The sequence below is a fragment of the Lissotriton helveticus genome, chromosome 8 (genome assembly GCF_964261635.1).
Source record: "Lissotriton helveticus chromosome 8, aLisHel1.1, whole genome shotgun sequence".
Classification (NCBI taxonomy): Eukaryota; Metazoa; Chordata; class Amphibia; order Caudata; family Salamandridae; genus Lissotriton; species Lissotriton helveticus.
In genome coordinates, this window is record NC_136069.1 from 1,547,615,632 (window position 1) to 1,547,631,254 (window position 15,623).

The 15,623-nt window shown below is 51.5% G+C and overlaps 1 protein-coding gene across 7 annotated transcripts in view; it reads right to left on the reverse strand.

Annotated features, from left to right (window-relative positions):
* Positions 1 to 12,645, reverse strand: part of FCHSD2 (FCH and double SH3 domains 2) — a 502,468-nt gene extending 489,823 nt beyond the window's left edge. For 4 of the 7 annotated variants that reach the window (XM_078658546.1, XM_078658544.1, XM_078658543.1 and 1 more), the window contains exon 1: positions 12,324 to 12,616. Coding sequence is in view for 4 of the 7 variants with exons in the window: in XM_078658544.1 (XP_078514670.1) it covers positions 12,324 to 12,344 (21 nt within the window). In the remaining 3 variants the exon portion in view is untranslated. Of the gene's footprint in view, positions 1 to 12,323 lie in introns of all 7 variants that reach the window. The other 3 variants (XM_078658542.1, XM_078658547.1, XM_078658545.1) reach the window with 3 other exon arrangements.
* Between the last annotated feature and the right edge of the window lie 2,978 nt (positions 12,646 to 15,623).

The window sequence follows — 15,623 nt, forward strand, 5'->3', positions numbered from 1 at the left end:
GAGTAGAATAGAGTGGCATAGAATGCAGTGATGCAGAGTAGAATAGAGTGGCACAGAATGCAGTGATGTAGAATAGAGTGGCACAGAATGCAGTGATGCAGAGTAGAATAGAGTGGCATAGAATGCAGTAATACAGAGTAGAACAGAGTGGCATATAATGCAGTGATGCAGAGTAGAATAGAGTGGCATATAATGCAGTGATGCAGAGTAGAATAGAATAGAGTGGCATATAATGCAGTGATGCAGAGTAGAATAGAGTGGCATATAATGCAGTGATGCAGAGTAGAATAGAGTGGCATATAATGCAGTGATGTAGAATAGAGTGGCACAGAATGCAGTGATGCAGAGTAGAATAGAGTGGCATAGAATGCAGTAATACAGAGTAGAACAGAGTGGCATATAATGCAGTGATGCAGAGTAGAATAGAGTGGCATAGAATGCAGTGATGCAGAGTAGAATAGAGTGGCATATAATGCAGTGATGCAGAATAGAATAGAGTGGCATATAATGCAGTGATGCAGAGTAGAATAGAATAGAGTGGCATATAATGCAGTGATGCAGAGTAGAATAGAATAGAGTGGCATATAATGCAGTGATGCAGAGTAGAATGGAGTGGCACAGAATGCAGTGATGCAGAGTAGAATAGAGTGGCATAGAATGCAGTGATGCAGAGTAGAATAGAGTGGCATATAATGCAGTGATGCAGAGTAGAATAGAGTGGCATATAATGCAGTAATACAGAGTAGAACAGAGTGGCATATAATGCAGTGATGCAGAGTAGAATAGAATAGAGTGGCATATAATGCAGTGATGCAGAGTAGAATAGAGTGGCATATAATGCAGTAATACAGAGTAGAATAGAATAGAGTGGCATATAATGCAGTGATGCAGAGCAGAATAGAATAGAGTGGCATATAATGCAGTGATGCAGAGTAGAATAGAGTGGCACAGAATGCAGTGATGTAGAATAGAGTGGCACAGAATGCAGTGATGCAGAGTAGAATAGAGTGGCACAGAATGCAGTGATGTAGAATAGAGTGGCACAGAATGCAGTGATGCAGAGTAGAATAGAGTGGCATAGAATGCAGTAATACAGAGTAGAACAGAGTGGCATATAATGCAGTGATGCAGAGTAGAATAGAGTGGCATAGAATGCAGTGATGCAGAGTAGAATAGAGTGGCATATAATGCAGTGATGCAGAGTAGAATAGAATAGAGTGGCATATAATGCAGTGATGCAGAGTAGAATAGAGTGGCACAGAATGCAGTGATGCAGAGTAGAATAGAGTGGCATAGAATGCAGTGATGCAGAGTAGAATAGAGTGGCATATAATGCAGTGATGCAGAGTAGAATAGAGTGGCATATAATGCAGTAATACAGAGTAGAACAGAGTGGCATATAATGCAGTGATGCAGAGTAGAATAGAGTGGCATATAATGCAGTAATACAGAGTAGAACAGAGTGGCATATAATGCAGTGATGCAGAGTAGAATAGAGTGGCATATAATGCAGTAATACAGAGTAGAATAGAATAGAGTGGCACAGAATGCAGTGATGCAGAGTAGAATAGAGTGGCATAGAATGCAGTGATGCAGAGTAGAATAGAGTGGCATAGAATGCAGTAATACAGAGTAGAACAGAGTGGCATATAATGCAGTGATGCAGAGTAGAATAGAGTGGCATAGAATGCAGTGATGCAGAGTAGAATAGAGTTGCATAGAATGCAGTGATGCAGAGTAGAATAGAGTGGCATATAATGCAGTGATGCAGAGTAGAATAGAATAGAGTGGCATATAATGTAGTGATGCAGAGTAGAATAGAGTGGCATATAATGCAGTAATACAGAGTAGAACAGAGTGGCATATAATGCAGTGATGCAGAGTAGAATAGAATAGAGTGGCATATAATGCAGTGATGCAGAGTAGAATAGAGTGGCATATAATGCAGTGATGCAGAGTAGAATAGAATAGAGTGGCATAGAATGCAGTGATGCAGAGTAGAATAGAGTGGCATATAATGCAGTAATACAGAGTAGAACAGAGTGGCATATAATGCAGTGATGCAGAGTAGAATAGAGTGGCATCTAATGCAGTGATGCAGAGTAGAATAGAATAGAGTGGCATAGAATGCAGTGATGCAGAGTAGAATAGAGTGGCATATAATGCAGTGATGCAGAGTAGAATAGAATAGAGTGGCATAGAATGCAGTGATGCAGAGTAGAATAGAGTGGCATGCATAAACACTTAGATGGTCCCAAAAGCGAGCCCTATTGGCTATTTGCAATGCAATAAGTCTTGGATTTAGGCAACTTTAAGCTGTTGGCATAGTAAATGACAATGCCTTTTCCGTTGCGTGTGTGAGTGGCGTTGCGTGTGTGAGTGGCGTTGCGAGTGTGGGTGGCGTTGCGAGTGTGGGTGGCGTTGCGAGTGTGGGTGGCGTTGCGAGTGTGGGTGGCGTTGCGAGTGTGGGTGGCGTTGCGAGTGTGGGTGGCGTTGCGAGTGTGGGTGGCGTTGCGTGTGTGGGTGGCGTTGCGTGTGTGGGTGGCGTTGCGTGTGTGAGTGGCGTTGCGTGTGTGAGTGGCGTTGCGTGTGTGAGTGGCGTTGCGTGTGTGAGTGTTGTGTTGCGTGTGTGAGTGTGGTGTTGCGTGGATGATAGTGGGCTTGCGTGGGTGTGAGTGGCGTTGCGTGTCTGTAAGTGTTGCTGTGTGGGTGAAAGTGGCACAGAGCCTTTGATGTGGCCTGGCGCAGGAGAAATGCTGCTGCTGCTAATTAAATACAAGAGCGGCCGGGAAACACAAGTACGGCCGGCCACATAATTAGGGGAGGAGAAGCCGCACAGCACACGCTGGGAGAAGCCCTTTGATGTGCTGTGCGGCCGCGATGCGCGCTCTGTGCTGGGAGAGGGGGGAGGGCCATTAGCCTGAACTCGCGGCAAGATCAAACGAAGGGTGGGAGGGACATTGAGGAACAGATGGCCATGAAAGTGTATGGGCCAAAAGCGCGTGCCTGTGGCCACGTGCACTCGAAGAAAACGCCACGAAAAAATGCGGTGGTTTGACAATCAGTTCGAGCACTTGAATTCTCGCCATTTCCCATTCCTTCGGAATGGTAAAGGACGAGACCTAAAAATGCCATTCCATTCTTTACAATCTCCACTGGTTCCCCTTACAAGCAAAAATCTGCTTCAAACTTTGTGTTCTTGTGCATTGGGCCATTTATGACAAGAGTCCACCCTGCCTAGCAGAGCTCCTGAGCATCCCAGGTGGATCCAGGGGTCTGAGCAACAAAGACCCTTTGCTGCTACAAGTCCTCAAATGTAACTCCTCTTTGGATGGAAACCACAGTGTGTGCCTCATTTTGTCATCAAGCAAAAAACACAACTGTTTAAACAATCTCAGCCCTAATGAGAACCTGTCTCCAAACTTTACCATTTATCAACATAAACATTGACTCTACATTATGTTATCTTCCCCCTGAAGGGTTTGCCTTGCTCTAACCCATAAATAACTCAATGGCACAGTTTTCTTGGTCATCTCCACTTCCCCATCTCATGGTTTCCCTTTATTAGGTCTCTGCAGCAGACAGCTTTAAATACAAAGTACACATAAATGGGTTTGGATCAGCCCCGTGCTTATCATTGGGTGGCTTTGTTGTCTATATCCCTTCCCTGATCCTCATTGGATGCACTATTCATGTTTATTTCCCGCCCAGGAGTATTCAGGTTTCACAGTGTTCTGATTGGTTAACTTCTATCCTTCCACTGCTGGCCTTGCTTGCATTCACTGACCTACTCTTTTGTAAGCAGGCAATGGTGGTGCATGTGTTTTCTTGCTCTCTCCCCAGTGTTGCTTCTCCCTTCAACTATTCCTACCCTCCCCCTTTCAGTGTCTCTTGCCCCCAATCCTCCTATCCCAATCTCTCTATTAAAAAAAAAAAAAAAAAATATCCCATCCCATTTGCAGTCTCTTTTCCCCTCTCAGACCCCACCCACTCCGTCCTGCTGGCCACCCAGAGAGTGGATTTTGTTTCCCTTGAAGCTACAAAATGCCAACTAGCAGCTCAATTTTTGTTTCAGTTTCACACAATTTATTTACTCTTTTTTACTTAAATTTACTGACCTAAAATTGGTGGCAGCCATGTTAAATAAGGAAATCAAAACTGTCCCTGATTGCAATGCATGCGTCGTGGGGCCAGCGGCCAATCTTGCAATGAGTATTAGAAACTCCCATCTGAAATTGCCAAAGCATGAGTATGTGTCTTCATAGTTGCTCATATATGTCACTGCAAAAAAGCACTGGTAAAACCAATTTCTCAGCATTTTACTTTCAAAACCTAGTGGCTTTGCCAATATTTGTTTACGTTTATTTGTTGTACAAAAAGCATCTGTAGACATGCTCTGTTTTTGGCTGCGTAATATACGTATGTAAATGAAGGACTGAATGAATCTGTAAGAGACCCTCACTTTTTGGTGGAATCTGGTTGCATTGCTCCTTGTACACACGGCCCTTTCTTCAGCGTTACTGCCTCGCCCATCCCTTTTCTCTGGCCTTTCCGAACTAGCTGTCTCTGCAGGGCTGTCTTAACACATGGTCTGAGGTGAAAGAAATTCAGATTTAATCCCCCGACTGCCCGAAATCACATGCCGCCCAGATAAGGGGAATCGCCAGGCCTGCTTAATTAAGTGCACATAGGCGAGTTGGGTAATTCATATGACAATAATACACCTGCCACTTGCCAGGTCACACACTGGCAGTATATTCAATACAAACAAAGCCAGCATTGCAGGGCCCTTCCCCCCACTGGCAGCCTGTATGGAGGGTGCAATACACACCGGAGCCGGCTCTCGGAGGGGAGGGGGACGCTGCAATACAGACACGCACACAGACCTGCCAGAAGAGAGATTCCTATTTTTAAACGCAAGGACTTGGAGTTAAAAGGACAGCCTTCTCGGTACAGCATCAGCTGCATGCAAGAAAGAAACCCAATGCCCCTGGGGCACCGGGAGGCGTGAAAACATGATGGCAGCTCTCAAAAACAGGCCTGCACATGTGTGTGTGCTGCTAACCCCTGCAACTAAACAATTACCTGCCACACACATCTAACCTCCAGAGACCGAGCTGGGGGGGTGAGAGGGGGGGTGCCAGCGACATGATGCGCATGCGTGGCCACTATGCTGAGTCATGCCCTGCGCATAAGAGAATCTGAAATAGCATAGAGAGTCCACCCGTGCACCAGAATAAGCAAACACGGCGCCTAAAAAAGGGGACAGGGCCGACCCCCGAGAACGTGTTGGCGAGTTCTTTAACACGACCTTGTGGATCCTTTGGACACAGTCTGCAAACACTACAGTTTTCAATATTTCATGGTGACAGATCTACTATAGACAATAGAATGCTTGGTCTACAGGATTTAAAGCATGGCAACTGAAAGTGTGTAGATTGTATGGCTGTGGAGCAATCCGCCAACGGCTGCTGTATAATTCTCAATAACCTCAATTAAATGTTTCCCGCTCAATTAAATCAAATGTTACTTTAAGCTGTATAATTTTCAATAACCTCAATAAAATGTTTCCAGCTCAATTAAATCAAATGTTACTTTAATACAAACAAACAAAAACACATACTGTGTGGTGGCACAGAGGTATACCGCGTGTGACGGCTAATTGGCCGCCATCAGTTGTTTATTAAAGAGGTGCAAGCAATGCCCAGACTTTATTAACATGTGCTAAAATGACAACATAGCATTATACTGCTATGGAATGTGCCTCGTTATGCAGCACAATGTATTCCTTCATTCTCATGATTGTAGTGCCCCATGTCTAATGGCAGCAGAATCCCTGTGCCCCGAGATTTGAAGGGCCCCGAGATTTGAAGGGTGCCGAATACCTGAAGCCTGGGAACCCAAGTCCACAGAGTAATCTAACCCTAGAGCACGAAGGGTGAACTGTCCCAAAGCCCTGGAACCCAAAAGCAGCGCAGATCTTAAGCGCTAGAACCCTCAAGGCGCAGATTCTCTGATCGTAGATCCCGGGGTTCATAATCCACGAACACTGGTATCTGAAGCCGTAAATTTCCATAAACTGGACCCTGAAGGCCGCAGAATCCACAAAAGCTAGGACCTCAGGATTGTAGATCCCATAAATTCTGAGATGTAAAGGATTGCGAATACCTATACCCCAGAACCTGAGAACCTTGGACTCTACTAGGCCCATAATCCAATGTTTAGCTGGAACTAAAGATCTGACAGCTTAAAAATCTTTAAGCCAAGGAACTGAAGGTGAAAGAGACCCTGAAACCTCCAACCTGAAGGCAGCGTTCTTGGAACCCTTTAGCCTAGATCCTCAAGGTAGGAGGATTCCAAAAGCGTGGGACGTCACGGCCTCAGGTCTCCTGAAGGCGGGGAATCTAGAAGTGCAGAATACACAAGCTTGGGGATCCGATGCTACAGAATTCCAGAGCCTTGGATTTGGAGGGCGCAGAATACTGAAGCCTTGAGAATCAGACAGCAAAAACAAATGCCTGAACTCTATGGATCTCAGGGAAGCGTAGTCCTTGTATGATAAATGTAGAGGGCTGCAGAATCTATAAATGCCGGAGTCTGAGGCTACTGGAGTCATGAAATCTGGGATATGAAGGCATCAGGCCGCCCGTGCCCCTGGAGCTCAGGCCGCCTGCACATCCTGGACTTAAGGCCGCCTGCACATCCTGGAATTCATGGCGTTCGATACCGTGTCTCATACCATTCTATTACACTGTCTCCGGTCCCTAGGAGTAGATGGTCCCGCGCTGGCCTGGATTGCCTCCTTTTTAAGTGAGCGCACTTTCCAGGTTTTTTCTACGAAAGCCGCATCTGCTATTTGTCCGTCGGCGTATGGCGACCCTCAGGGGTCTATTCTCAGACCCTTATTATTTAATATTTACATCAAACCCCTAGCTTCCATCGTAGAGGACGCCAGGCTGACTATATTTTCATACGCCGACGACACCCAAATTGTTTTCTCCCTCTCCAGCTCTGAAGGCGACAATGTGTCTAGTCTGAAAATCGGACTGTCAGGAGTAGCTGAATGGATGCAGAGGTATCTCCTCAAGCTAAACGGTGATAAGACCGAGATCGTTATCCTGGGGAAACATAAAGATCTTTGGGGCCCACAACATTGGCCTTCTGCCATGGGTCCCCTTCCTCAACCGGTCCCTGTGGTCCGCAATCTTGGATTTCTCATAGATGACAAGCTCTCTATGAGGCAGCAAGCCACCAAGGTAGCTGCCATCTGTTTTACCACCTTGAGATGGCTCCAGAAAATTCTCTGGATGCTGCCATATGCCACCAGGAGAACCGTTGTCCAGGCATTAGTAACATCTCGCCTGGACTATGGTAACGTCCTCTACCTTGGTGCCGACGTAGCGACCATAAACAAATTGCAGGTCGTACAAAATTCATCAGCCCGACTTCTATGTAATATCCCGAGGAGATCTTCGGCCACTCAGGCTCTTCGCGATTTACACTGGCTCAAGGTCCCGAGCCGTATCAAATTTAAAGCCCTGTGCTATCTTTTTAAGATTAAGCAGGGCTCGGCCCCACAGTATCTTCAGAGTCTTGTTCAAGCTTACAGGCCCAGCCGTACATTAAGATCTTCGGCTAACTGTGATTTTGTAATTCCAAGATTTAAACTTGTGAAGATGGGGGGTAGATCCTTCTCCCATTTAGGCCCCAAGTCCTGGAATGCGTTACCTATTGCCCTGAAATCAGAGACTAATATATTCTGTTTCCGAAAAAAATTTTAAAACCCTACTCTTTCAATAGGTTCTCTGCCGCTTTAGTTGTCAATAGTATGGTTGTTGTGTCTACTCTTTCTGCTCCAGTCTATCCCTTGCGCCGGGAAACCCACTGTGGGTAGCTGTTGCGCATAATAAGTTTAAATAAATAAATAAATAAATAAATAAATAAATTCAGGCCGCCTGCCCATCCTGGACTTCAGCCCACCGTGCTTTAGAGATCACATGGGATCAGAAGTTCAGCAGAATTCCCGTGCACAGGAATCAGCGATTCTGCATCTGTGACCCAGAGAATCTCAGTGCTGCAGATTCTCTCAAGAGGATGGCGAATCCGACAGGCGTGGAGGCTGCTGGCAGCACAAGTCCTAAATTGAAGCCTGAGATGAAACCCTAAACTTTGAAGGCTGGAGAGTGCCTGAACGTGAGATTCAGAGGACTGTTGGGACACTGAACCATAAGACCTGTATGCAGCACAGGGCCTAAACTTCAGTACCCTCAGGCTGCACAGAAACTGCACCACAGGACCTGAAGGCTGTCTGCAGAGTGCCTAAACCCAACCATGTGGGGCAGCAGAGCACCAGAACTCTATATTCCTAAGGCTGCAGAAACATGGAACTCTAGGGCCTGGAAACTGCAGAGTGCCTGGCCTCTAGCATCCTATGGCTGCAGAGACATTGAACCCTAGCATCCGAGGCTGTAGAGCGCCGCAACCCTATCTGCAAGCTGCAGAGGCATTGAGCCCTAGGACCCGGGGACCTTAACTGTAGCACCCAGAGGCTGCGGAGGCGCTAAACCCGAGGAGTCGAAGACTGCAGTGAACCACAGGAGCTGAAGGCTGCACAGTGCCTAGTGTCTAGCGCCCAAAGGCTGCAGACACAGAACCCTATGGGCTGGAGGCTGCACAGTGCCGAGTCTCCAGCACCCAAAGGCTGCAGACACAGAACCCTAGGGGCTGGAGGCTGCAGAGACACTAGTAACCAAAGGCTGCAGACACAGAACCCTAGGAGCTGGAGACTGCAGAGACCCTAGACTCTAGCACCCAAAGGCTGCAGACACAGAACCCTAGGAGCTGGAGGCTGCAGAGACCCTAGACTCTAGCAACCAAAGGCTGCAGACACAGAACCCTAGGGGCTGCAGACACAGAACCCTAGGAGCTGGAGGCTGCAGAGACACTAGTTTCTAGCACCCAAAGGATGCAGACACAAAACCCTAGGGGCTGCAGACACATAACCCTAGGGGCTGCAGACACAGAACCCTAGGGGCTGCAGACACAGAACCCTAGGGGCTGCAGACACAGAACCCTAGGGGCTGCAGACACAGAACCCTAGGGGCTGCAGACACAGAACCCTAGGGGCTGCAGACACAGAACCCTAGGGGCTGCAGACAGAGAACCCTAGGGGCTGCAGACAGAGAACCCTAGGGGCTGCAGACAGAACCCTAGGGGCTGAAGGGTGCAGAGTACCTAGTCTCTAACACCCAAAGGCTGCAGACCCAGAATCCTAGGGGCTGCAAGCACATAACCCATGGGGCTGCAGACATTACCCTAGGAGCTGATGGTTGCAGAGACCCTAGTCTACCACCCAAAGGCTGCAGACACAGACCCCTGGGGGCTGCAGACACAGAACCCATGGGGCTGCAGACACAGAACCCATGGGGCTGCAGACACAGAACCCATGGGGCTGCAGACACAGAACCCATGGGGCTGCAGACACAGAACCCATGGGGCTGCAGACACAGAACCCTAGGAGCTGGAGGCTGCAGAGACCCTAGACTCTAGCAACCAAAGGCTGCAGACACAGAACCCTAGGGGCTGGAGGCTGCAGAGACACTAGTAACCAAAGGCTGCAGACACAGAACCCTAGGAGCTGGAGGCTGCAGAGACACTAGTTTCTAGCACCCAAAGGATGCAGACACAAAACCCTAGGGGCTGCAGACACATAACCCTAGGGGCTGCAGACACATAACCCTAGGGGCTGCAGACACATAACCCTAGGGGCTGCAGACACATAACCCTAGGGGCTGCAGACACATAACCCTAGGGGCTGCAAGCACATAACCCATGGGGCTGCAGACATTACCCTAGGAGCTGATGGTTGCAGAGACCCTAGTCTACCACCCAAAGGCTGCAGACACAGAACCCATGGGGCTGCAGACACAGAACCCATGGGGCTGCAGACACAGACCCCATGGGGCTGCAGACACAGACCCCATGGGGCTGCAGACACAGACCCCATGGGGCTGCAGACACAGACCCCATGGGGCTGCAGACACAGACCCCATGGGGCTGCAGACACAGACCCCATGGGGCTGCAGACACAGACCCCATGGGGCTGCAGACACAGACCCCATGGGGCTGCAGACACAGACCCCATGGGGCTGCAGACACAGACCCCATGGGGCTGCAGACACAGACCCCATGGGGCTGCAGACACAGACCCCATTGGGCTGCAGACACAGACCCCATGGGGCTGCAGACACAGACCCCATGGGGCTGCAGACACAGAACCCATGGGGCTGCAGACACAGACCCCATGGGGCTGCAGACACAGACCCCATGGGGCTGCAGACACAGACCCCATTGGGCTGCAGACACAGAACCCATGGGGCTGCAGACACAGAACCCATGGGGCTGCAGACACAGAACCCATGGGGCTGCAGACACAGACCCCATGGGGCTGCAGACACAGAACCCATGGGGCTGCAGACACAGACCCCATGGGGCTGCAGACACAGACCCCATTGGGCTGCAGACACAGACCCCATGGGGCTGCAGACACAGACCCCATGGGGCTGCAGACACAGACCCCATTGGGCTGCAGACACAGACCCCATTGGGCTGCAGACACAGACCCCATGGGGCTGCAGACATTACCCTAGGAGCTGATGGTTGCAGAGACCCTAGTCTACCACCCAAAGGCTGCAGACACAGAACCCTAGGGGCTGCACACATAGCACCCTAGGATCTGAAGGCTGCAGATACCCTGGTCTCTAGCACCCAAAGGCTGCAGACACAGAACCCTAGGAGCTGGAGGCTGCACAGTGCCTAAACGTAAGCATCCAAAAGGTTGTATAATGGCTTAAAGCTAGAACCCAAAGGGTGCTCTATCCATGAACCCAGCAGGCTTCAGAGGTCATGAACTCTAGAACTTGCAGAATCCATCGACTCTAGAATCCTTAAGCTTCAGAACCCGCAAACTTTGGGATATGATTTCAAAATACCAGTAAATTCCTGTAAACCATGAATGGAACGCTTGGGAATCCACGTATCCTAAAAATGAAGGCTTCAGAGCCAATAAACGCTTCGAGTTGAAAAACCCCTGACCAGTGCAGAACCACTGACCCCCGCCCCCCCTCCCCTCAGTCTCCCATTCGTACTACTTTAAAGGTGATTCAGACACATGGCAGACCCCCCAGGCCCCCATGCTCACTGACGGCTCCTGCATCCACTGCAGGAAGAAAACCCGCACCCCTCTGCTGTGTACTTCTGCCCAAATAAACACAAACACGCGCCAGCAACATGGAATAACAGCACTATGTACGACCTGTCAAGCAGCAGGGTCCTTAACCCCCTGTCCTGCCCAGATGCAGGATCATTACCCTCCCGTCCTGTCCAGATGCAGGATCCTTACCCCCCCTGTCCTGACCAGATGCAGGATCCTTACTTCCCGGTCCTGTCCAGGAGCAGGGTCCTTACCCCCCCTGTCCAGATGCAGGATCCTTACTTCTCGGTCCTGTCAAGGAGCAGGGTCCTTACCCCCCCCCTGTCCAGATGCAGGTTCCTTACCCCCCTGTCCTGTCCTGATGCAGGATCCTTACCCCCCCCTGTCCTGATGCAGGATCCTTACCCCCCTGTCCTGATGCAGGATCCTTACCCCCCTGTCCTGTCCAGATGCAGGATCCTTACCCCCCTGTCCTGTCCAGATGCAGGATCCTTACCCCCCCCCTGTCCTGCCCAGAAGCAGGGTCCTTACCCCCCCCTGTCCTGTCCAGCAGGGTCCTTACCCCCCTGTCCTGCCCAGATGCAGGATCCTTACCTCCCTGTCCTGTCCAGATGCAGGATCCTTACCTCCTTGTCCTGTCTTTACCTCCCTGTCCTGACCAGAAGCAGGATCCTTACCTCCCTGTCCAGAAGCAGGATATTTACCTCCCTGTACTGTCCTTACCTCCCTGTCCAGAAGCAGGATCCTTACCTTCTCCCTCCCCCAAAACCTATCGATATCTTGCTCAAAGTCACCGTGTTATACTAGATGCAGCAGGATGCATGTTCCTGTGAAACAGACTCATGCAACATGGACCCCCGCGAGAAACATGCATGCACCCCCTCAACCAAAACAGTTTGCTTTCTCTATTAGAGGGGGGCTTTGGAAGGTAGTAGGTGGGGGCTTATGGACCGAGCCCTCCCCTTGGCAGATTTTCTTTTTGCCTGTGCTACAGGACTCCCTTGCCCTTCTGATGGAGGGTCAGGGACCCCTCTCAAGTGCCCGTGCCCCCCACCCCTCCCAGGGGGGCCCGGGCGCCGCAGAGGGAGGGGGGAGCGCGGCCAGGGCTCACCTTTCTCGGCGGGGGCTGCATGGTGATCCTGCAGGTCCGGGGAGAACCATAAATCCCTGGTATGGAGAGAGGAGCCCCGGGGGCGCGGGGAGCCCGGGCTCCGCTTCAGAGCGGCCCGGCGCCGGGGGAGCCGCTGCTCTGCTGCCGCCCTGCCCGCCTCAGCAGCGGCATCGCCGGTCTAGGCCCGCCCGGGTCTCCTCCATGCAGCAGAGCGGACCCTGGCGGCCGGCGGGAGCGAGGGAGGGAGGGAGGAGAGCCCGCCGTGCACCACACAGAGAGGGCCGGAGAATAACAGCGCAGCGGGGAGAGACGGAGGAGGAGCGCGGAGCCCGGGGAGGGGAGGGACGGAGGGCACCGAGGAGGAGGGACGGAAGGGGGAGAGGAGGAGAGAGAGGAGGAGCGCAGGGAAGAGAGGAGGAGCCCAGAGCACCGAGGAGGGACTAAGGGGAGAGAAGAAAGGAGGAGCTCTGAGCACACAGGAGGGACTAAGGGGAGAGAGGAGGAGGGACGGAGGGGAGAGAGGAGGAGGGACGGAGGGGAGAGAGGAGGGACGGAGGAGGGAGAGGAGGAGCGCAGGGAAGAGAGGCGGAGCGGAGGGAAGAGAGGCGGAGCGGAGGGAAGAGAGGCGGAGCCCAGAGCACTGAGGAGGGACTGAGGGGAGAAGAGAGGCAGGAGGAGGAGCGCAGAGCCCGGGAGGGGAGGGACGGAGGGCACCGAGGAGGAGGGACGGAAGGGGGAGAGGAGGGACTGAGGGGAGAGAGGAGGAGCGCAGGGAAGAGAGGAGGAGCCCAGAGCACCGAGGAGGGACTGAGGGGAGAGACGGAGGAGGAGCGCGGGGCCCGGGGAGGGGAGGGACGGAGGGCACCGAGGAGGAGGGACGGAAGGGGGAGAGGAGGAGCGCAGGGAAGAGAGGAGGAGCGCAGGGAAGAGAGGAGGAGCCCAGAGCACCGAGGAGGGACTAAGGGGAGAGAAGAAAGGAGGAGCGCTGAGCACACAGGAGGGACTAAGGGGAGAGAGGAGGAGGGACGGAGGGGGGAGAGGAGGGACGGAGGAGGGAGAGGAGGAGCGCAGGGAAGAGAGGAGGAGCGGAGGTAAGAGAGGCGGAGCCCAGAGCACTGAGGAGGGATTGAGGGGAGAGAAGAGAGGCAGGAGGAGGAGCGCAGAGCCCGGGAGGGGAGGGACGGAGGGCACCGAGGAGGAGGGATGGAGGTGAGAGAGGAGGCGGGACGGGGGGTAGAGGAGATACGCAGAGTCCAGAGGAGGAGGGACGGATGGTCCTGTGGGGAGAGAGGAGGGGCCCGCGAGATGCGGGAGGAGCAGGAGGCAGGATGCGCAGTTCCCAGGGAGGAGGGGTGGGACCCGGAGGCAACCCTAGAAGGAGGGCTGCCCAGACTGATGGGGAGGGTTCTAGGAAAGTGGAGGGACGCAGGGAGGAGGAGGGGTTTCAATGGAAGAGGAGGAGGGCCACAGAGCTGGGGAGGAGGGCTCACCCTGGGGGAGGAGTCACGGGCACACCGAAGGGTCCCATCAAGGAGATGCGGAGGATGTCCCTGATAACAGGGGGCAGACACTGAGGGCCGGGGCATGTGGTGGAAGGGAGTGGGGGGCAGTACACACTGAGACCAGGGGAGAAGGGGGCTGTATATGGGACAGAGGGGGTAGAGTCTGGGAGGGGTGGCCCCAGAGGCAGAAGAGGAGGGGCACAGACGGGCCGGGGGAGGACCCAGGGAGGGGGCGGCAGATGGAGAGGGGGAGCACTGCACAGACAGGAGGAGGGCTAGCGCCAAGAAGGCGGAGACACAGGCCCGAGGAGGAGGAGGGAAAAGTTCCTGGAAGAGGAGGGCAAAGGGAACCTATGAGGAGGAGGAGGGAAGAAGGCCTGGGAGGCGGGAGAGCTTCAATGCGAAGCAGACGGCGGGAGCCGTCAAAAGCACGCCGGGATGGGGACGGAGGGCTGGGCTTCAAGGAAGGGGTAGGAGGGGCCCGGGCATCCAGGAGCAGGGCGCCAGCGCCCGGGCAAATAGTGGACCTGACCCGTGAGCGAGGACCTCGAAAGTGGTCAAGGACGAGTGTCCTACTGTAACGTAAATAGTGCTCGTTAAAGCGCTGCAATACCGTCGGCTCCAGTTCGCGCTATAAAAATCTGCCGAAAAAAAGAGGAGGTAATTTGAGGAGGCGGAAATGAAATAATTACAGGCTAATGTTTGTGGGCGGTAGTCTAGTCTGGGACTCCCTCTGACCAAACTTCTGTCTTATTAAAACTATTTTAAATCTGTCGAAGAAAAGGAGCAGGAAGGAATGTTGCTATTTATTCTTAACTCAAAGAGAAAATTGTGGACATTAACTTGTGTTGAGTGGAAAAATAAATATACCTCTGGATCATCTGATTTCCCCTGTTCCGTTAAAGGATTTACAAACAGTTTTTTTTGTTGCAGTTTTATATAGCGCAAACTTGATCCGCAGGACTTGGGGCGCTTTACATGAGCACCGGTGTAAAGTAGAGGTGGAGGCAGGTTTCTTTGAGGAGATTTATTCAAGTTAAAGGAATAAACAGGTGGAGCCAGGAAACACAGCTGTACAGTAATTAGTCAGGCTGCAACTGACTCTACACAGAATGCGAACATACAAGGAGCAAGGCATTCTAAAGAACAGCTCGCTCTAACACGAGCCTTAAAGCAATATGCATAATAATAAGTATAAACACAACATAACACATCCCCCTCCCTCACAATAACAACCCAAAAGGAACCCCAAGGGAAAGGAACAAGGAAAACAAGGAAAGGGAAAAACAAAAAAGAAAATTGGTGAACTACCTAACGTAATCCTTTAACCAACAAGGCAAAGCCCTCGTCCTTTGGAAACCCTTAACAGGCGGTAAAGAGGGTACGGAAATTGTGTCCCTACTAACAGGAAGGGAACTCACACTGGAAGAGGAACTCACGTTACCACCCTTGTAGTCAATGTCAACAAGGCAAGGTTCCTGTTCCACATGGCAAGGTTTTTGCACAGACTCATTAATTTGACAGTCAGAGGAACCAATCACCACTTCCCCCCCCTTTAATTGAGGACGAGAAACACCAGGCGCAAGTTGAGATTGCAATTCACTACCATCAAAATGATCTTCAACCCAATCAAAATTAGTTTGTTCATTCCTCACAACTTTACCCTCATCATGATTCTGACAAATGTCCAAAGCAACATCCTTCAGGTTCCAAACTTTACCATCACTTAGCCTGACCGAGTTCTTAAGGACTTCCAGAACCCGTCTAGGCGAATCAAACTTATTCTCGCCCTTCAAAA